Raw genomic sequence first — 22,533 nt, forward strand, 5'->3', positions numbered from 1 at the left:
TCCTTTAGAACGTGATGTGAAAGATACAAATTTAAAGGGTTTATCCAGAGTTATAAAAAACACAGCTACTGTCGTATAAAACAGCACCACCCATGTCCTCTGGTTGTGTGTGGTATTACAATTCCACTCCATTACCCTAAATGGAACTGAGCTGCAAAAACCCCCACACCCAAACTGAGGACAAGGGTAACACTGTCTCTGGGAGATAGCAGCCATGTTTTTCTAAGCCTGGATAACCCCTTTAATAAGTTACTATACAAAAAAGACAACTATACCATTTTTACTGGATAAGAAAATCCGTTTTTAGGGTATGTATTTTATTACAACTCTATTGATGGGAATGGGGCTGAGCTGCAATGCTACACAATGCGGCAGGTGTGGTGCTGTTTTTAAATGCATGCAACCATTTTTTTCCCTCCAATACTGGACAACCCTTTAAGAAGAGGCTGGTGAAGATGGATCTGCTTTTGTAGCCTTATTCCTTTAACCCCTACATTACTGCTTTTATAGCTCAACCTTATTCAAGTGAAGTAAAGTGGGGTGCTGTTTCTGGAAGAAGCAAACCCCTTCCTTTAACCCCTACATTACTGCTTTTCACATTTTCCATTCAATTTGCTAGCATTGCTTTATAACACATGGCGATTTATTAAGCTGCAATGAAATTCTCTTCGCCCTCCAACGCGAGATTCTTAAGGCGAGTTTTACCCTCCACACCAATAAATCAGGGATGTGCGGTATATAGAATTGCACAGAAGGCATTGCACCTATTTGAAGCCAATACACACTAATGTAATTTAGAACCATAACTCAAAACTGGAAGTGCCAACTAGAGATGAGCGAAGCGGTCGTGGTTCGGGTTTGTATGAACCTGAACTCTCGGCTTCTGATTCCCGCTGTCTGCGGTGACCATACCCGGCGCATAAGACGACCCCCAACTTCTAAGAAGATTTGTTGGGGTTAAAAAGTCGTATTATACGCCAGAAAATAAGGTTTACATTTTATTAAAAAAAAAAAAAAAACATGAAAAAACTGATGCAAAAACAAATGCAATTGTGTGTAATCAGTTTGGATCTTTTTTTTTTTCATTGACTTTCATTATTAAAAAAAAGAAGATCAGAACAGATGCCTACCAAAACGTGGTTGACTATAGGGAAACGGACACGTTAGACTGCAAAAACGCAGTGTGAACCCAGCCTAAAAAGTACTACATTCTCACTACCTTTAATATCCACATCAGCAATTGGAAGCGGCTGCCGCACCGCGGACATCCTCTGTAAGCTGAAGCAGAGAGTGGCGCTCAGTGGGCTGCGGAGAACGCTCCATCAGGGTATAAACCCACACACCGTATACACAGCGCATTTACTGCTGCGATACGCAGCGAATACGCAAAAACGCAACAAATACGCAACAAAAACGCAGCAGATTAGATCTAAATAACTGAACTCAGCATTAAATCTTCACCATCAAACTGCTGCGTATTTGCTGCGTATTTGTTGCGTATTTGTTGCGTATTTGCTGCGTATACGGTGTGTGGGTTTGTACCCTTATACACATTCCACTAAAACGTTTGCAGGTTCTCTTAACATGAAATAACCCCTTTAAGTGCAGTCCAACCAATATCCTTGAAAACCAAGTTCCAAAATTTATTAGGAATTGTGCGTAAGGCATACTACATAAAAATGTAAAGACTTTAAACCTAGCCATGCCACATTTTCGCCAATGCTAAAACCCCCATGTTACACCACCCCAAATCCGTTGGAAAATAATTTACTTAAATCTAAGATGAATAAGTGCCCAAAGTCCTAGTATACAGTCAACCTCTGTATAAAGAAACCTATGTATGCAGGTTGCACGATCATCATGCTTACAGAACAGACTGGAAATGAAGTGCCAAGGACAGGAGACCCATTCAGACTCCCAGCAGCTACCTATACATACAACTTTCTTTCCATGGTCCTAAGGAAAAACTCGACATTTATACCGAATATGCTGAGAAGGATTCATTAGCTGAGGCAAACTTTGGAGCTCTGTGTGAATAATATAAGACACCCGATGGAAGACTGATTTCCTAAGATCTAGACCCCAACTAAAATGCAGAAGAGTAGAAGCGATAGTGACACCCAAGGAGTACACACCACCACTGCAATATAGTCTATTGCTCTATGTAGCTATGACACAGAATCGTATCCGCCCATAGTAAGAACTGTACAGAAGTATAGCAGGAGAGATATTACACGGTAAGGAAGACAAAGTCTGGACTCCAGAAGTTTTACATAATTCGGAGCTCCAGCCAACATTCACAGATATACAGGCGATAGTTTGGTACTTGTTTATATGGTATAAATTAACCGCTTCTATAGTTCTAGAATTATCCATAAAGATATCGGATGAACAAAGAGTTTAACATTCAACCATGTCATAGAAAATGTTGTATTGTTAGATTTGTGACATTCTACCAACGATTGGTTTTCATAGTGGATGGAATACGGCTGTTAGACTTTGTTGTCCTTATGCTTAGGCCCCCTTCACACGTCTGTGAAATCAAGGGCGTCCGTGCCAGAAAAAAGCTCCAGAAAATATAGAGCATTTTCTATATTTGTCCGGAATCCAGCACAGATGCCCTATAGAACCCTATGGGGCCATCCAAAATTCTAAAACATGGCGTGGCTTTGTCACTTTAATTTTTGGAAAACCTGTGACTGTGCAGCTCTATAGTCCTTACCTACGGCAGGTGCAGAACATAGGCGATTGATAAAAGCAGCTATGCCAGTATGTCAGACACTATCTAAGGGCCAGTTCACACAGTGTAAAGGAATCCCGCCAGCCTCCATGTCACAAAGGCTGTCTATGGGAGGGCTCGAATGCTTCTTCTCTCCGCTCAAAGAATTGACAAGTCAATTCTTTGAGCGGAGAGGCGCGGAGAGAGGGGGCGTGTGAGCCCTCCCATAGACAGCCTGTGTAACACGGAAACTGGCGGGATTCCATGTCGCAGAGTTCCGTCACGGAATTCGGCCTCTTTTACTCGGTGTGAACCTGCCCTATGGTTGTAGATAAGTAACCGCGTTAAGTTATAGCAGTAAGGATATCTCTTATTCTGATTCTAAAATGAACCTTTTTGTAACAGTTTCCAGTGTGCGAGGTGCAGCCATATTGGGTTAAAACAAGCAGAAGTTATGGTCTACAGTCTACTGTAAGTTAAGTGCACGGGCATACTTTGTACGTACTTATACATTTTCTTCTACATGTAGTAACGTGATGCCCATTTAATATAGGCAATAAAACATTAAACCGATGCTACGGCTGCTTTCACAAAACAAGGTCATAAAAGTAACAGCCTTTAAAATGTGTAAAATCTGTAGAAAATTACAGATGCGTATGGCATCATGGTATAAGAACAGACTACTTGGCAAGGTCCGTTATTTAACCATTCAAAACAAGTTACAGTCAAAGAGGAGAGGTAGGGCTAGATTCACAGGGATTCGTCGCAAAAGCCTCTACCCCAAGAGACGAGAAGAGACCGAAAACAGCCAAGAAAAACAATGTACAGTAACTCGGCTGGAAGTTATCACAATTTGTGGGACTGTCAAATCAGGGTCATGTAAACCGGATTCTGCGTGGGTTAATCCAGTTTTACCCATTAGTCTGCTATACTGTTCCTTCTTGAAGTTCACATCATAGACTAAGGTTATATTTTTAAAGCAGCAACTTGTGGCCAGCTGGTGTGACTCAAGGAAAGGACGTTAAGTGCTGGCTCGCGGTGTCCGACATGCACCAACTCTCTGGCATCGATGTATCTTCATGTGTTTGGAGAGATGGTCACTGCGGGCAAACTTCTTGTCGCATATAGTACACTGGTACGGCTTCACTCCAGAGTGAGACCTCTTGTGCCTCGAAAGTTCATCAGAACGAGAAAACCTACGACAAAGGAAAAAAACGGGGTGATAAATAGAGAACATTCGAGTGACACACGCAGCCTAAGGCGAAGTTTACACAGCGCTTAACAGTGTATGTTGCATAGCAACGGACGCTGCTAAACACTCAGCCCGTTCCTGCAGCTGATACCTCTGTATCGGCTGCAGGAACGTTCTTTTTTTTACTATTGATTTGCGGGCACCGTCGGGTGTGCCCAGAAATCAATTAACCAATAATAATAATAATTTTATTTGTATAGCGCCAACAGATTCCGCAGCGCGGAATTCACTTCACTTCAATGCAATGTGCGACAATTAGCGAACAAATGCAGAATTACAGCGAACGTTTAACAATGATTTTAGGTTCCGCTCAAAAGGTGTGATCAAGCGTTGGCTGCATTCACACAAAACGATTATTGTTTAACAATTTTTTTCACACGATAATCGTCCCGTGTAATAGGGCCCTAACAATGCAGATCTCAAATATACAGTTACACTTAAATGCCATGTATCGTCTAGATTTTCTGATCCGAGCCAAATTCTAGAACACATTCTTTTTTTCCTAACCTGTTTACTTCCCAGATTGTCATTTTTAAAAAATAAAAAATAAAAATTATTTTCACTTTTACATTATTATGAGGGCAGCCACCATGCTCAAACTGTTTTTGAAGGGGTATTCTGCTGAAACATAACTTTGTTATGTTGCTGCCCATGGGGAGAAGAACACTTCCTTCCATACTTGTTATTATCTAATCAGTCTCCTTCCCCCAGTTCTGATCTTGATGCTTTGTGCTGAAGACAAAGGAATCTGTGTGAGCTGTTTACTCTCCCCGGCCATAGCTTAAAAATACCCCCGGGCCGGAGTACCCCTTTAACCCCTACCCCTTTTTTTTTAATAAAAATATATAGAAAAAAATAAACGTGATCTAACGTGATCTTAGAGTGCAGAATTGTCTGATCTATTAAAATATAACAATATGGAGACACAAAATAGAAAAACTAGCTGGCACTACTCTCAACTCTCCTAGTCAAGCCGATGAGTCAGTCATTTGGGGACACACTTGCAGTCTTGTTTCTTCTCCCTGTAAGTCTTCATGGAATAAATAGAGTTTACCAGCTGAATTAGTGAGTGTCGGGAACCTGTCTCTCTTGGATTCATAAACATTCTGGAGGAGATTTATCAAACCTTGTGCAAGAGAACTAGTGCTACCGTTATCCAGAGCAGCCAATCCAATTCCAGCTTGAATGTCATTGGTTGCTATGGACAACTGTTCCACTAGTCCTTTTCGTGAGACTTGATAAATTTGCCCCATTGTTGCCACACGGTGAACAAAGGGAAAAAAACAAAACAAAAAATACACCAGGTTTTAATAAAATAATAAAAAAAAAAGGTTATCGAAACTATACCAACATGGTACCAACCCCCCCCCCCCCCCCAAAAAAAAAAAACTATGGATCATGACACAATAAATGAGCCCCCAGACTGAAAAAATTACAATGAATGGTGTCACCAGTAGACAGCAAATACAACAGATGGTGTTCACAGCTCAGTATCCCCCGACCTCTGGGGAATGAACTTTGCACAGGTCACAAAGGCCTAAAAACAGGGCGTGGAGATGTTCACTGTGTCTTGCGGCCATGTCACGAGGCTTGCTGTAATGCAGGTCACTAAATGCTGTTTAAAAGCAGCTGAGCTAAGATGGCTGCCCCCGTAATATTGTATTAAAAATACAATTTAAAAAATTTACAAAGCAGAAACAGATTAAGGGTATAAACCCACACACCGTATATGCAGCGTATTTACTCCTGCGATACGCAGCAAACTCGCAGCAGATTAGATCTAAATAACTGAACACAGCATCAAATCTGTACCAACAAATCTGCAGCGTATACGGTGTGTGGGTTTATACCCTAAGGCCGGGTTCACACGCTGTGATATCATCCCGACCAGTACTGCAGTTGTCAATAATTGTTCTCAGTAATTCCACATGCGTTCACTGTAATTCCACATTTGTTCACAAATTGCTCAGTGTACAGGCCCGTTCACACTCCGGAATTGGCGACGAAATTCTGCTTGGAAATCCCGCCCGTGGCATCGGCGCCAAATCCCGCATGCTATTTGTTTCAATGAAAGGCCTGGTGCGCCTCCACTCGCCATGCCTCTCTGCTCAACGAATTGACATGTCATGACATGAGCAGAGACGCGCGAGGCCTTCCATTAAAAGAGATAACAGGTAGGATTTGGCGCAGGAGTCCACGGGAGGGTGTACTGAGCGGAGTTTCGGCGCTGATGCCGCCGAGTGTGAACGGGCCCTAATTCCCACATTGTTCACTCTTTTGCTGGGATCAGATGGAGTAAACAATCGTTTAAACAATCGATAGTAATAGCTATCATTCTGTGAGTTATGGTGAACAATGTCAGGTTAAGGATAAACGATTCAGTTTGCGATCATTTATCATTAAAAATCTATCATTAAAAGTCTAATATGACCCTTACATCAGAGATCAGTAAGAGTCTGAACAGCCAGATCAATCTGATCTTCTGACATGTCTGTGGCATCGGTGTTTTTTCTAATGACAGGAACACTTTAAATGCCAGCGTAAATATCAGAGCATGCCCTGAGGCTTCTCAGCCTGCTAATCCTAGACATACCTGTTACTACTAGTTAAACTAGTTTCAGATTCTGCTGTATTACATATCCTCTATCACCTAGTAATTCTGCTGTATTACATATCCTCTATCACCTAGTAATTCTGCTGTATTACATATCATCTATCACCTAGACGTGACTTAGGGCTCTTATTCACATGATCCGCGCCGCGATCTGGAGGAGGATCGCGGCACGGATCCCACCCACTGCCTGGCACCAGAGATGACAGGAGAGCATGATGTGACCATCATGCTTTCCTGTCATCTCTGCTGCTGGGGGGGAGGGGGAGAATCATGTGAAGGGCCACACTCACTTCAATGGTCCCTAAAATTTCCGTGGTCGCGGATCCGTGACTATGGACAATTTTAAGGGTAGTGTGACTGCAGCTTTAGATTTACGTGACCATTCTTATCCTGTACATGTATGAGGTTACACATGCGCTTTGTGTGTCAGGGCCATGCTAGGATTTGTGCCTCGCACTAGAGAGGCGGCCTCTGATTCCTACCACCCAATAACACCCACACATAAAAAAAATAAAAACTCATCTCACATTTGCACCAATTTCCCAATCACTGATAATACTAATTCTGGGAGAAGCTGAATATGACCCATCTATTCCTTGACAAATTGCATTGTTTCTCCCTTACAACAAACACACAGGTAAAGCAACCACTGGATGTGCCAATAGGAATTGCTATCCACCACTGGATCATTACAGCTGGTAAGTGCTGCTTACTGGGGAAGCACTAGGGGGGAGATTGATCAAACCAGAGTCCACCCTTCATTTCTCACAGACTCTTTAAAAAATGAAAGGTGTAATCTGACTGGTTGTTAGGGGCAACTGAGACTATTGTTTTTTACACCAGCTTTATAAATCTCCCCAACGTCTCCAGTAATAGGATAAAAAATATTCACATGAGACCATCAGCTCGAAATATGCTCTTCTCCCTGTTTGCGCATCATACAAGACCCCCCCACCGTGGCTGTGTTACTGATGAAGAGAGCAGGTAGACACTTAAACATAAAACAGTGGGCTCAGACCCTGGATCTTCAAAGAATCTGGCAATAGTATCTAAAAGTAGCTACCATATAAATAGTAATTATTTATTTGCAATTAAAACCATGTAAAATGTTCTTACCTCCATCCACACTCCGGCCATGTGCAAACATAGGGCTTCTCCCCTGTGTGTCGCCTGAAGTGGGCTTTAAGGTGTGAGCTTTTGGTGTACATCTTGTTACAGCCAGGGTGACTGCACTTATGCACTCTGATCACCGCTGGAGCACCCTTCTGGATTTTCTGCTGCCCTTCACTGAGAAACACTCCTCCTAATGACAACGGCCTGACAGCCACCGGCAAAGGTGCGATTCTAACATACTTTTGGTCCCCAGGTGAAGTAGGCCCTGGGACTGGTGCTAGTGCCAGGCTCTGGCCCTGTACACTGATAACCAGCTGCGTTAGTCGGACACCACCCGTAGAGCTCTGTGCCAAAGACGAAGCACCAGGCACAGGTTGGATTTGAAGGATGACAGGGATGTTACCTGTGGTGGAAGGTGGACTGGCTGAGGTTTCTGGAGTTAATGGAGTGGATACATGCTCAGTTGGTTGAGTTGTTTCTGTGTCTGAAGTCTGCTCATCTTTTATGCAATTCTGAACCCATGTTCCAGGCGTGGGTTGCTTCTCAACCAGCTCTTCTCGAATAAGATCCATATTTTCCATTAAAAATTCCTCAATTTCCTCTAAGGTAGGACTGAAGTCGCCAGAGATCTGGGCACAAAAGTCTGGGAGTTTCAGCTGTGCCAATGCCGTAGCCTCCTTTGGCTCCTCCACTGCTTTTACCAATTGGGATAAAATACTTCCTTCCACGTCTTTAAGGGCACCTTCATCTCCGCTCTTCTTCTGTATGGAGGCAGTACTGTTATCAAGCTGTTCTGCCAGACATGGAGAGGAAGGGCTGGCACCATCCTGCAGAAGGCCGAAGGTAGACGCATCTCCACACTGTGGCACAGTCATGTTTTGTTCACACGGGGAAGTGGCATTAGAGAGAAGATCTGAGGCGGAGAGCGGTTCACTGCAGATTAAAGAAACCATTTTCCAGACCGATTATCCTCCACACCCCTAGCCAAGTTGGGGTTGGGGGGGAATTGCGAGAAAATTACCCGTAAGAGGTCTTTATATGTGGCGACTTTAAATGATCTATAAATAAAAATATATATATTAAAAAACTAAATAAAAAAAAGTCATCTTGCAGTTTATCAATGCTACTGCACTATGACAACACCATAACTAACAAAACTATACAGACCGCCACATGCCCGAGGGGGGCCGATCAGTTCTCTAGATGTCTGTTTGTTCTATGGGAAATAAGTCTGAAGCATCTTTTCCAAACAGTTATTCCTGCTAGAAATGTTTCTATAGGTGTCTATGCTGGCCTATGTTTCTATAGGTGTCTATGCTGGCCTATGTTTCTATAGGTGTCTATGCTGGCCTATGTTTCTATAGGTGTCTATGCCGGCCTATGTTTCTACAGGTGTCTATGCTGGCCTATGTTTCTATAGGTGTCTATGCTGGCCTATATTTCTATAGGTGTCTATGCTGAGGGGGGCCGATCAGTTCTCTAGATGTCTGTTTGTTCTATGGGAAATAAGTCTGAAGCATCTTTTCCAAACAGTTATTCCTGCTAGAAATGTATTTAAAAAAATGGGTGTTGCCAGGGACTGTATGCAAAACAGTGGACTGGTACAATGCAGATTTCTCCAGAAATATGCTGCAGAACTGGTATTTCATGGAGAATCCAATTAGTTTAAAAAATAAAAAAAAAGACCAAGAGAGCAGATAAGTCCTGGGTGTAAGGCTGGACATATCCTTTCATGTTCAAATGCAATAAAAATAAAAAGTGAAATATTTGGAAAGTGTCGAATTCAAATGTTGAATTGTGTCTTTAGGTCTTATGCCGGCCTATATTTCTATAAGTGTCTATGCCGGCCTATATTTCTATAGGTGTCTATGCTGGCCTATGTTTCTATAGGTGTCTATGCCGGCCTATGTTTCTATAGGTGTCTATGCTGGCCTATGTTTCTATAGGTGTCTATGCTGGCCTATATTTCTATAGGTGTCTATGCTGGCCTATATTTCTATAGGTGTCTATGCTGGCCTATGTGTCACCATGGTAAACAACTACAGTACAAGCAGAATGATAGACAAAACCATCTAACTAAACTAATAACACACAAGCAATCATACCATTCACGCCTCTTAGCCTAGGGCTAATGAAAGTGGATGTGGTCAGGCTGCAACACAAAAGATGCAGAAAAGTCACCAGTCGCCAAACCTGATGGATTTCTGGTACCTGTTAGGCCTCTTCACGCATCAGGAAAATCTAAACGGATTTTTTTTATTTATTAAGTAATCCAGATAGATTTCCTGACCCATAGGGTTCTATTGGGCACGGACACCCTTCAGGATTTTCCCTAAAAGGTGTCTGTTCCACAAAACAAGTCAGGAAATTGTTGACCCTGTCCTATTTTTGTCTGGAATTCCATCATGGATGCCCCCATAGAAGTCTATGGAAGCATCCGGAATTGTTCTCCAATCAAAAATGCATTTTATCACTGGTGGACAGTGCCATACATATATATATGTATATAATTATTTTTTTTGACAACTGTCTTGGGAGTGAAAGGGTTCATACTGTAGGTCACCTCAAATCCTCCAATTTATTTATATTTCTCTTTTCTAATTTACAGCTTAAGGCCATGTTCACACAACGTAAGTTTTACATAAATCACACCAAAAGTGCAACACTGGCCGTGATTTATGCAAAACATGAGTTGCATTTCAATAAATTGAATCCCGGCCACAGCGTATACACATAGTATATGCTCCGGCCGGGATTCCATTCGGCAGCATGAAAAACTGACATGTCAGTTTTCTGTGGCCGCTATTCAGTGAATACCGACTGCACAGACATGTCAGTTCACACAATGGAGCATGCAGCTCCGGCCGCACGTTCCATTGTGTGCAGAGGTGAATTGGGATGCAGGCGCACACGGGTGTACCCACATCCCAATTCACCAAAAATGAAGATCAGCTGGTACTGCAGTACCACCCGGGATGATCTTCAGGATCACAGAACAGCCGGTGTTATACGCCATGTGAACATGGCCTAATAAATGCAATTCTATACACATCTATGCATTCAGCGGACACGCAGTCCATAGTTGAGTGAAGACATATGTTCTATATATCAGTTGTATGTAACCTATGAGTCTTCGCAGGGGGCCTCATGCAAGTCCAGTATCCATTACAGTTTCTTCCATAACACCACATGGCCTATATCATGTTAACAGCATGCACAATGCAGAAAGCCACTGTCACACTTTACTCCTCTCTCTATTGTGCATTTTCCTACAGGATGTCACCAATAATACGTTTAAAGGGTTACTCCAGCAAAATTTATTTTCTTTCAAATCAACTGATTTCACTATATTATACTGATTAGTAAATTACTTCTATTTAAAAATCTCCAGTCTTCCAGTACTTATCAGCTGCTGTATGTCCTGCAGGAAGTGGTGTATTCTTTCCAGTCTAACACAGTGCTCTCTGCTGCCACCTCTGTCCATGTCAGGAACTGCCCAGAGCAGTAGCAAATCCCCATAGAAAACCTCTCCTGCTCTGGAAAGTTCCTGACATGGACAGATGTGGCAGCAGAGAGACTGGAAAGAATACACCACTTCCTGCAGGACATACAGCAGCTGATAAGTATTGGACAACTTGAGAGTTTTAAATAGAAGTAAATTAAAAATCAATATAACACTTTTAAACCAATTGGTTTGAAAGAAAAAGATTTTCACTGGAGTACCTGCTTTCTTGGCCATGGGTTGTCTACTGGTCACACATCATACGCTCTTTTTATTTGACACCAACATCCACATATTGCAACCAATCGGGATGAGAAGCACAGATGAGCGAACTTGCGGAAAGTTTGGGTTTGCACAAATCTAAGTGATCAGCATTTGAATCCCGCTGCCAGGATGTAGTCTGAGCAATGGGCGGGTCGTTCGGGTTTGTGTGAACACTAAAGGCCGCATTATTAAATGAGTATTGATCTGCTAGATTGGTATTTGTTTACTGAGCCTATTACACAGCTCGATTATCGTGCAGCAAAGGCTCTGTGTGTGTGTATATATATATATATATATATATATATATATATATATATATATATATATATATAAACATTAGTGATGTCTGTGCAGCTCTTGCTTTAAAAGTGTAAAGTAGGGATGGTCCGAACCAGCTTCGGTTCGGGTTCGTAAGAACCCTAACTCTCGGCAATGATTCCCGCTGTCTGCCCGCTCCGTGGAGAGGGTGGATACAGCGGGAGGACCGCCTGGAAAACTGGGATACAGCCATAGCCTTTTCCTCCCACTGTATCCAGCCACTGCACAGAGCGGGCAGACAGCGGGAGATAGCGTTCCATGTAATAATGAGAAGACCAAGACACATCAAAAACACACAAACAAAAAGTACATGACAATCCCCTGCATTAAATATCTATGCAAAGCAAATTTAGCTTCAGGACTTTATTTACCTAGAGCGGAGGTCTCACACATTGTGTACCCACTTATGCAATGTTTCACTTTCTGGATAACATGGTGATGTCACTTCCTGGATAACATGGTGATGTCACGACCTGATTCTCAGAGCTGTGCGGGCTGTGGCTGCTGGAGAGGATGATGGCAGGGGGATGCTAAGTGTCCCTCCAGTGCCCTGTGTCCCTCAGTGTCCCTCTGCCATCATCCTCTCCAGCAGCCACAGCCCGCACAGCTCTGGGAGTCGGGGCGTGACATCACCATGCTATCCAGGAAGTAACATCACCATGCTATCCAGGAAGTGACATCACCATGTTATCCAGGAAGTGACATCACCATGTTATCCAGGAAGTGACATCACCATGTTATCCAGGAAGTGACATCACCATGTTATCCAGGAAGTGACATCACCATGTTATCCAGGAAGTGACATCACCATGTTATCCAGGAAGTGACATCACCATGTTATCCAGGAAGTGAAGCCTTGATGCAGTAGTAAAAAAAAAAAAAGGGGAAAAATCCCTCTATAAGCATTTCCCATAATAAGTGTATATTGGTGATTTGTGTATTGGCAATACAATACTCAAACAAACATTTTCACCAGACTTCTCCTTCAAAGTGTCACTGTCGTTAAAAAGTTTTTTTGCAGAAATCAATAGTCCAGGTGATTTTAAGAAACTTTGTAATTGGGTTTATTAGCCGAAAAATGAATTTTTATCATTAAAAAGCAGTTTGAAGCTCTCCCCCCTGTCTTCATGGTTTTCCTATGGAGAGAGGGAGATAAGGCACCAAATCAGGACAACAAAGAGTTAATTTACAGCTACATCACCTGGCTATCTCCTCTGAAGTCATCACTGACCTTTCTGATCTCTGAATAGCACTCTGAATAGCTCCCCTGCTGTGTAATTCTTTGTTCTCTGCTCTCTGCTGGCGACTAATCTTGCTCCTTCCTCCTCCCCCCTCCATAGCACAGACAGGATCCGACTGATAAAAAAGAATCGAGATTTCCTGATTCCGAGCAGTGGAGTAGAGAGATGAGGGGGGGGGGGGGGGACCTGGGGAAAGTCTTTTTGAATGCAGATAATGGCATATTTGTTTAATAAACCTAATTACAAAGTTTTTCAAAATCGCCTGGACTATTGATTTCTGCAAAAAAAAAAATTAACAACAGTGACACTTTAAAGAAAAAAAAATGGCAAAATGTGCAGTGATTAATAAATGCAAGATGCACAATGGCCGTAAGACGCAGCATGGATCAAGGCTTGTGGTCAACATACAGACAGAAACCAGCAGTTAGCTGTATTCTAGATTGTCTGTATTCACGCTAATGTAATATGGTGGCATTTATGCGTCTGTATTACTCCCGCAAGTCCTGGCCTGACTGCTGCTAAGATGACCCAAGCAAAGAGCTGTGGAATCATCAAACCTGCGGCCGTATTACAGACATAAAAATGTGTCCATATCACATTAGCCTGAGTCGAATAGGAAAATAAATTATGTATATTGGGGGGGGGGGGTCCATAATCTTTTTATGCCTTTTTTTGCGAGCAGGACTTGGCAGGGGTGGGATAAAAGGGGAATGTTTTAAAATGGGTATATATCAGACAGTCTGCTTTTGAAAAATTAAAAAAGAGATATACATATATATATACACACACACATATATATTTTTATTATTTTAAATATATAGTGTGTGTGTGTGTATATATCTATATGTATGTGCTCGAGCAACCACAGCCGCAACCACAACCCTTGTGATAGAACGAGTCCATCTCCTCGGTATCTAGCATCAGCTTCCTTCCATCAGATGCCAATCACATCCGATCCATTTTTACTCTTCCTCCTGCACACATCCGTGTTGTTTTAGCACATTGCAAAGCCAGAGCCGCCCCCGATCAAAGCCAGAGCCGCCCCCGATCATGTACACAAGGCCAATATGGTCTGTGAGCCCAGGCTGCGGCTTATTTCATATAACGTGTATGGCATGGGTCTCCAAACTGCGGCCCTCCAGCTGCTGCAATACTACATTTTCCATCATGGCTGGACAGCCGAATCCAAAGCTTTAGCTGTCCAGGCATGATGGGAATTTTGTTGGGTTTGGAACAGCTGGAGGGCCGCAGTTTGGAGACCTATGGTGTATGGGGACCTTAAAGGAGAAGTCTGGCCAAGATGAAAGATCCATGGCCGGCATGTGGATGCGGGAACGTAATATAGAATCTATACTTACCTCTCCCCGTGCCCCCACAGCACTGCATCACAGGCTCACTATACAGGGGCAGCATATTTTATTTATTATCTTCCTGTACTCCTGTCGGCCCTGGATTTTTCATTTTGGCCAGACTTTTCCTTTAAGAGCCCTATTACACGGGACGATTATCGTGCAAAAAATCGTTATATCGTTCGAATTTAAACGATAATTGTTCTGTGTAATTGCAGGCAACGATCGAAAAATCGCTCGTATGTCATTGATTTATTGTTCTTCTACACGGAACGATTATCATTAGTTTTTGCACGATAACGATCACATTTGAGTGATAATCGTTCCGTGTAAACGCTGCAAAAGATCAAGCGAAGAGCGAGAAATCGTTCATTTTGATCTTTCAACATGTTCTCAAATCATCGTTGATCGTTCGCAAAAAATTCGCAGATCGTTCCGTGTAAAGTCTTTCACCGATGTGTGAGGTAGGCTTAAACGATCGCATAATAATTTATCGTACGATGTATCGTTCTGTCTAAACGCTGATCGTTATAAAAAAAAAAAAAACATTGTTCATTCAAAATCGTTAATCGTGCGATCGGGCACGAAAACCACCATTCGATCCGAACGTTCGCTAAACGTTCGCTGTAATTCCACATTCGTTCGCTCAAGTTCCGCATTTTTTCACTACTGGTTCAGTGTAATAGCACATTGCCCGTTGTTTTCCTTAGATCAGAAGGAATAAACGATCGCAATAACGATTGTATCTAACGACCATCGTTCTGTGTAATAAGGTGAACGATTTCAGGTTAACGATAAACATTCTCGTTTGCGATCGTTAGTCGATAAAAATCGTTCCGTGTAATAGGACCCTAATGCTGCGTTTACACAGAGTGATAATTCGCCCGATCGTACGGTTAACAATTTTGAAGTAACGTTTTTTTTTTTTTATAACAATTCACATTTAGAGGGAACGATATATTGTACGGAAAAATCGTTTTGCAATCGCTTAACGCCTATCTCACACATTGGTTAAAACGGCGAACGACTGTTTACACGGAACGGTCTGCGAATTTTTTTGCGAACGACAAACGGCGATTTGAGAACATGTTCAAAGATCAAAATGAACAATTTCTCGCTCGTCGCTTGATCGTTCGCTGCGTTTACACGTACGATTATCGTTCGAATTCGTTCGATTTTGTGCGGTGTAAACGCAACATAACTCTCTCAGGTATACGACTGCTGACTCTTCCCTGACAAATGATGTTAGTGAAAAGAATTGTTTGCAGTGACGACCTTTCAGTGCGTGACCCTATTGTTTTGGGAGGGAGAAGCTAGCACTGGTATATAGCTGCCCTCAGGAGATACGGTAACGACAGCGACAATCTATGGCGTATATGACAAGTACGTTTGTATTTCTCTAGTGTGGCCAGTGGTGTGTGCAGAGTAATACCTGCATACGTGCAGACACACAGGTCTCCTGTAACTCTGCCAATGTGATTAGCGTCATGACATGACTACATGACACAGCGCTGTTCTATTATTGGAATAGCCCCGGTAATAGACACTAGATGTGACTCAACAAAACTGGAAGATGAAAGGTTAGCCAATTATTCCTGTTATTTATATGGTGCTGACCTTTTCCCCGACACTATACAAAGATGGCCGCCGTCTTTCATATCAGTCAATGTACCCGGCTCACAATCTTTATTCTCCATTTCACACACAGACATCAGCAGTAGCGGTCTTTGGCACCAAGCACCTCAAGCAATCGCTTGGGGCCCCCAACATCCAGGGGGGCCCCCACGCCCTGCTCTTCTCTTGTGCTCAAGACTGCTAGACAAGGCCGCTGCCCCGCTCGCTGCTGTGATCTGAACTGTAACTATGAGCACTCGTAATGAGCGCTCACAGTTACATGCAGCAGCACTGACAGGGCGGGAGCCATTGGCTCCCTTCCTGTCAGTCACTCTTGTGGCCCCAGGAAGTGTTTTCCCTGCGGTCACAAGTGGCCGCTCTATCCTTGTGGTGCCGGCGCTCCAGTGACATCACTGGAGCATCGGCGCCAGGACAAGGGGAGCGCGGCCTCTTGTGACCGCAGAAAAAAAACCCTTGCGGCCACAAGAGTGAAGATAAGAGGAGACGCCCGGACCCAGGTGAGTATAAGTGTTTGTTTTATTTTGTTATATACTATATGGAAAGGGGAGCACACAGCGGTCTATATAAATGGGGGGAGCACACAGTGGGGCTATATAACGGGGAAGACACAGGGGGGCTATATATAACTGGAGGAGCACACAGGGGGGCTATAGACTACTGGGGCTTCACAGAGGGGTCTATATACAACTGGGGGAGCACACAGGAGGTCTATATCCAAGTGGGGGAGCACACAGGGGGGGGCTATATACTACTGGGGGAGCACACAGGGGGCTATATACTACTGGGGTAGCACACAGGGGGCTATATACTACTGGTGGGGCACACAAGGGGTCTATATACTACTGGTGGGGCACACAAGGGGTCTATATACTACTGGGGGAACACACAGGAGTCTATATACTAGTGGTGGGGCACACAGGGGGTCTATATACTGCTGAGGCAGCACACAGGGGGTCTATATATAACTGGGGGGCACACAGGGGTCTATATACTACTGGAGGAGCACACAGGGGGTCTATATACTACAGGAGGAGCACACAGAGGTCTATATACTACTGGTGGGGCACACAGGGGGTCTATATACTACTGGGGGAACACACAGAGGGTCTATACACTACTGGTGGGGCACACAGGGGGTCTATATACTACTGGGGGCAGCACACAAGGGGTCTATATACTACTGGGGAAGCACACAGGGATCTATATAATACTGGTGGAGCACACAGGGGGTCTATGTACTACTGGGGGAACCACACAGGGGTTTATATACTACTGGAGGAGCACACAGGGGTCTATATCCAAGTGGGGGAGCACACAGGAGGTCTATATACAAGAGGGGGCGCACACAGGGGGTCTATATAATAGTGGGGGAGCACACAGGAAGTATATGTAACTGGGGGCAGCACACGGGGTATATACGACTGGGGGCAGCACACAGGGGGTTTATATACAACTGGGACAGCACACAGGGGGTCTATATACTTTTGGGGGAGCACACAGGGGGCTATATATAACTAGGGGAACACACAGGCGTCTATACACTACTGGGGGAAGCACACAAGGGGTATATACTACTGAGGGGAAGCACACAAGGCGTATATACTCCTGGCGCCTGGCACAAGGGGTATATATTACTGGGGGCAGCACACAGCGGTCTATTATTGTGGAGTGCGTGTCGAGGAGGGGGGGGGGGGGCCAAGACATTACTCCGCTTGGGGCCCCAGAAATGCCAAGACCGCCCCTGGACATCAGACAATTCACCTCTCACTATATTTGGCTGGATAAGATTCCATCCAGGACCCCAGTGCTGTACTTGGCTCTTTCCGGCGGCTCCATAGAGAATGAATTAGAGCCGCAGGTACAGTATTCAAAACAATGGAGCTGCAGGCCAATAGGGAGGTAGCTGGGTGGCACGGATGTCAGAAACAACCCTCCCCCACACTTTCTTGTCCCCTATCCTGTGGTTAGGACAGGTTTAGTTTTAAGTTGGGATACCTCTTTAAGGCCCTATTACACCAAACCATTATTGGCCGATTATTGACCATTCCGGACGATAATTGTTCAGTGTAATAGCGCATGTTGAAAGGTAACGATCCGCTAACATACACAACGTCGGCTAATCAAGGTCTTACAACTTTCTGAAAGATCCCGATCATGTCAGTGTCACCGCCACCAACTTCAAATGGCAGCCTGAACAATTTGACGACCCCTCCTGCTGCTCCCCCTACTGTCTGTGCTTGTAATAGCGGGGAATAAGGGGGAAGTGAGCGCGGACCTGACACGTAGGTGGTTGCTTCCCTCCAAAAAATTGCATTATGTCACAAGGCCTTAAAGTGACTGTACCACCAGGCCTAGGCTGAAGCACTGGAGGCGGCCGCCCCACCCTTAGTGGGAAGAAACTCCAGCCCCTCCATGACGTGACTCCATTAGAATCAATGGAACCCTATCATAGAGGGGCGGGGGTTTCCTCCCACTAAGGGTGGGTCGGCCGCCTCCTGTGCTTCAGCCTGGGCCTTGTGGTACCGTCACTTTAAGTAAGAAGTATGAGCTCTGACTTTTTTTTTTTCAAAAGAGGTGGCGGAACATAACATGCACTTACCTCCCCGGCTCCTGCACTGGGGTCCGCTCTCCTCTGCTCCAGTTCCTTCCTGGTCTGAGCGGGGCTGACAGGTCACAGCCCGGGTCCTCGCTCACACAAGGAAGCTGCCAGTGGACCAGGAACCAGGACAGCGGACCCCAGTGCAGGAGCCGGGGAGGTAGGTGCATGTTATGTTCCGCCACCTCCTCTCCTGATAAAGACCGGACTTCTTTAACTTAGGAAAAAAGGCAGTGGCAGGGCGCACTATGAGAGGTGGGGTGGTGGGGGGCTCTGGGCAACGGCCACTTTCTTCCTTCTGCTGGGATTTGTTCCTATTACAAGACCGTATGTTGGCCCCCCGGGATAGGTGTCAGGGGACCCCCGGGATAGGTGTCAGGGGACCCCCGGGATAGGTGTCAGGGGACCCCCGGGATAGGTGTCAGGGGACCCCCGGGATAGGTGTCAGGGGACCCCCGGGATAGGTGTCAGGGGACCCCCGGGATAGGTGTCAGGGGACCCCCGGGATAGGTGTCAGGGGACCCCCGGGATAGGTGTGGGAGACCCCCGGGATAGGTGTGGGAGACCCCCGGGATAGGTGTGGGGGACCCCCGGGGTTCCTGCTTACGGACAGCTGCATCCGTGTAACCGGACAGATGTGGGCAGAGTCCCAGGAGACACGTATGGCAGGAGCTGCGGGACACACCCACCTCCCGCCCTGGGTGACAGCAGGGACGGCGGGCGGGCGGGGGGCCCCGGTATACGGCAGCAGCTGTGTGCTCGGCCCGGGGGGGGGGGGCACCTCTATGGGGGGAGACATGTGCCGCGCCCCCCGCCATGTGCTCCATCTGCATTCTGTAGCTCCTCTTCCTCCCCGGCCCACAGACACGTGACACACTCGCACATAGGGCGCGCACACGCACACGCCCCGCACACGCAACATGTCAACACGTCAACTTTGCCCGAACAAGAGAACTTTGTAAAACCCTGAGATCCGCAGCCGCGTCCGGCGTGCAGGTGCGGTGTCCGTTACCGGGGACTATAAGGGGGGCTCCTCACCTGCCTCCGCCGCCCCGCCGCGCCGTTACCCCCGGGCCCGCATGGCGCTGCCGCAGCTCCCGTCTTCCATGCTGGCATTCAGCACTCACATGACTGGGGGAGGCTCGCTCAGCAGCCGCGCGCAGCCATTGGACGGCAGCAGGGAGGCTCGGCTGCGGAGCGGGGCTCTGATTGGCTCCCGTAGTAAGAGGGCTCGCCTCTGGTCTGCAATGTGACGTCAGAGGAGAAGTGGCGGGGGCGCAGTGTTTATATACAGAGATACCGGGGAGCGTCCAGGCGGCTGTACGGGCAGCGGCGGATTAACCCCTTAGTGACCGCCATGCTGCCTTTTCACGGCGGCCACTAATGGGCTTTATTCCGATGCGTACGCCTTTTACCGGCGGGCGCATCGGAATAAACTCCCGCCCGGCGGCGGCTGCAGGACGGGGGATCAGCGGTCAGTGTGACAGCTGACCCCCTCCTGTAACTGCCCGGAGCGGAGGATTCTCCGCTCCGGGCAGTTTAACCCGTTAAATGCCGCTGTCAAAGCATGACAGCGGCATCTAACGGGTTCCGGTGTGTACCGGACGGCGCCGCAGGTCCACTTACGTGATCGGAGGTCCCGCGGCGCCGTCCGGTTCCCCCGACGTCTCCATGGTAACTCCGGGGGCCTAATGAAGGTCCCCGGGCTCACCATGGATAAGCCATCCTGCTGAGAGGGGTGGCTGTGCTACTGCCTGTCAGCAGGATGGTCACATGACACAATACACTACTGCAGAAGCAGTACAGTGTATTGTATACTGTGATCTAAGTGTTACACTAGTGTACAGTAATGTGTAAAAAAAAAGTGCACCAAACACAATCCCCCCAGCCCCCCCCCATAATAAAGATGCATTACATTCCCCATACACTATAAAACATTACATAAAAGTGATCAAAAACACAAATCCTATACATATTTGGTATCGTTACGTCCGTAACGACCCAATCTATAAAACTATATCAATAATTATATCGCACGACACACGCTGTAAAAAAATAAATAAAAAAAAGTACCAGAATAGCTGTATTTTATCAATCCGCTTTAGAAAATACGTCATAAAAGAGATCAAAAAGTCATATACATATAAAACGTGGTATCAATAGAAACTACAGATCTTCCCGCAAAAAATAAGCCCAAAACCAGCTCTGTCGCGCAAAAGATAAGAACGCTATGGATCTTGCAATATGGCGACAGTTTTTGTGGGTTTTTGCTAGGAAGATAGTTTCTATTGCGCCAAAGTGGTAATAGTTAAAAAAACCTACACAAATGTGGTCTCGCCGTAACCGTAGTGAGCCAGAGAATACATGTATTATGTTATTAGTGACCGCCGATATGAATTTTTACGGCGATCACTAATGGGCTCTATTCTGCTGCCATCAGCTCTTTATGGCGATGGTGCAGAATAGTGCAGCGGCGCCGGTAATGCCCGCAGCCCCCTCCTCTCAGCTACCGGAGGTCGCTGAGAAGTTGGGGCAGAGTGTGGGCTCAGTCCCGGCCAGTCCCAGCACCGACGATCGCCATTATTACCAGTATAACGGCGGCCACCAGTAACGGGCACTGCATGCTTTCATCTCCTCTCACCGTTATTCCACAGTGAGAGGAGATGAATACATGTCCCCACCATTCCCCCATAACCTTAGTGTTCACAGTGATTAATTTCTTAGGGTACAAACACACTTGCCGCATCGGCAGGAAGTTTCTCGCTGCGTATTCGCAGCGAGACTCGCTGAGGATCCCCTGTGTACTCAATGGCAGACAAAGTCGCAGCAGGGATGTACATCGCTGCTGCGAGTTTGTCCAAAGGCCGACCCGTTAACCCCCCGGCCGCCGGAGACTATACATCACCTGGTCCCGACTATACATCACCTGGTCCTTCGCTGATTCCAGGCACGTTCCGCTCAGCCAATCAGTGCGCTGCCCCACCGCAGCGCTGATTGGCTGAACGGCAGTGAAGACGTCGGGAGCCCCGTAGCCGGGATCAGGTGACGTATAGTCTCCGGCGGCCGGGGAGTTAATGGGGCGAGCTGTGGACAAACTCGCAGCAGGGATGTACATCCCTGCTGCGAGTTTGTCTGCCATTGAGTACACATGGCCGGGATCCTCAGCGAGTCTCACTGCGAATACACAGTCAGAAACTCGCTGCAGATACAGCAAGTGTGTTTGTACCCTTAAAAAAAGATCAAACTCTCATTCTCTCCACCACCAGAGGTGGCGGAGAGCATGGGGCAATGATCAGGGACTAGCCGATGTGGTCCTGGTACAAGTGATCAGCGGTATATACTATATACCACTGATCACTTGTTCCAAATGCTTCCGGCACTTTTTGTCCCGTCACCAAAAATCATTGGTAACAGGATAAAAAGTCAAGTGCCCCGGATTACCTGTAACCACTCCGCATTACCTGTAACCACTCCGCATTACCTGTAACCACTCCGCATTACCTGTAACCACTCCGCATTACCTGTAACCACCCCAGATTACCTGTAACCACTCCGCATTACCTGTAACCACTTCACATTACTTGTAACCACCCCAGATTACCTGTAACCACCCCAGATTACCTGTAACCACTCTGCATTACCTGTAACCACCCCAGATTACCTGTAACCACTCCGCATTACCTGTAACCACCCAAGATTACCTGTAACCACTCCGCATTACCTGTAACCACTCCACATTACCTGTAACCACCCCAGATTACCTGTAACCACTCCGCATTACCTGTAACCACCTCGCATTACCTGTAACCACCCCAGATTACCTGTAACCACCCCACATTACCTGTAACCACCCCGCAGTACCTGTAACCACTCCGGATTACTTGTAACCACCCCGCATTACCTGTAACCACTCCGCATTACCTGTAACCA

The 22,533-nt window shown here is 45.9% G+C and overlaps 1 protein-coding gene across 2 annotated transcripts; it reads right to left on the reverse strand.

Moving 5' to 3' along the window:
- Window positions 1-1,547: 1,547 nt before the first annotated feature.
- Window positions 1,548-20,276, reverse strand: LOC138767902 (Krueppel-like factor 15). 2 transcript variants are annotated; one of them, XM_069945770.1, is made up of 3 exons: window positions 20,230-20,276; window positions 7,702-8,756; window positions 1,548-3,915 (listed from the first exon to the last, which is right to left on the reverse strand). In XM_069945770.1, exons 2-3 carry the CDS (start codon window positions 8,649-8,651, stop codon window positions 3,741-3,743), a joined length of 1,125 nt encoding a protein of 374 aa, XP_069801871.1. In that variant the 5' UTR covers window positions 8,652-8,756; window positions 20,230-20,276; the 3' UTR covers window positions 1,548-3,740. The 2 variants fall into 2 exon arrangements, with proteins under 2 accessions (XP_069801871.1, XP_069801870.1); XM_069945769.1 differs by lacking the exon at window positions 20,230-20,276 and adding an exon at window positions 19,642-20,075.
- Between the last annotated feature and the right edge of the window lie 2,257 nt (window positions 20,277-22,533).

This window comes from Dendropsophus ebraccatus, chromosome 11, assembly GCF_027789765.1.
Source record: "Dendropsophus ebraccatus isolate aDenEbr1 chromosome 11, aDenEbr1.pat, whole genome shotgun sequence".
Classification (NCBI taxonomy): Eukaryota; Metazoa; Chordata; class Amphibia; order Anura; family Hylidae; genus Dendropsophus; species Dendropsophus ebraccatus.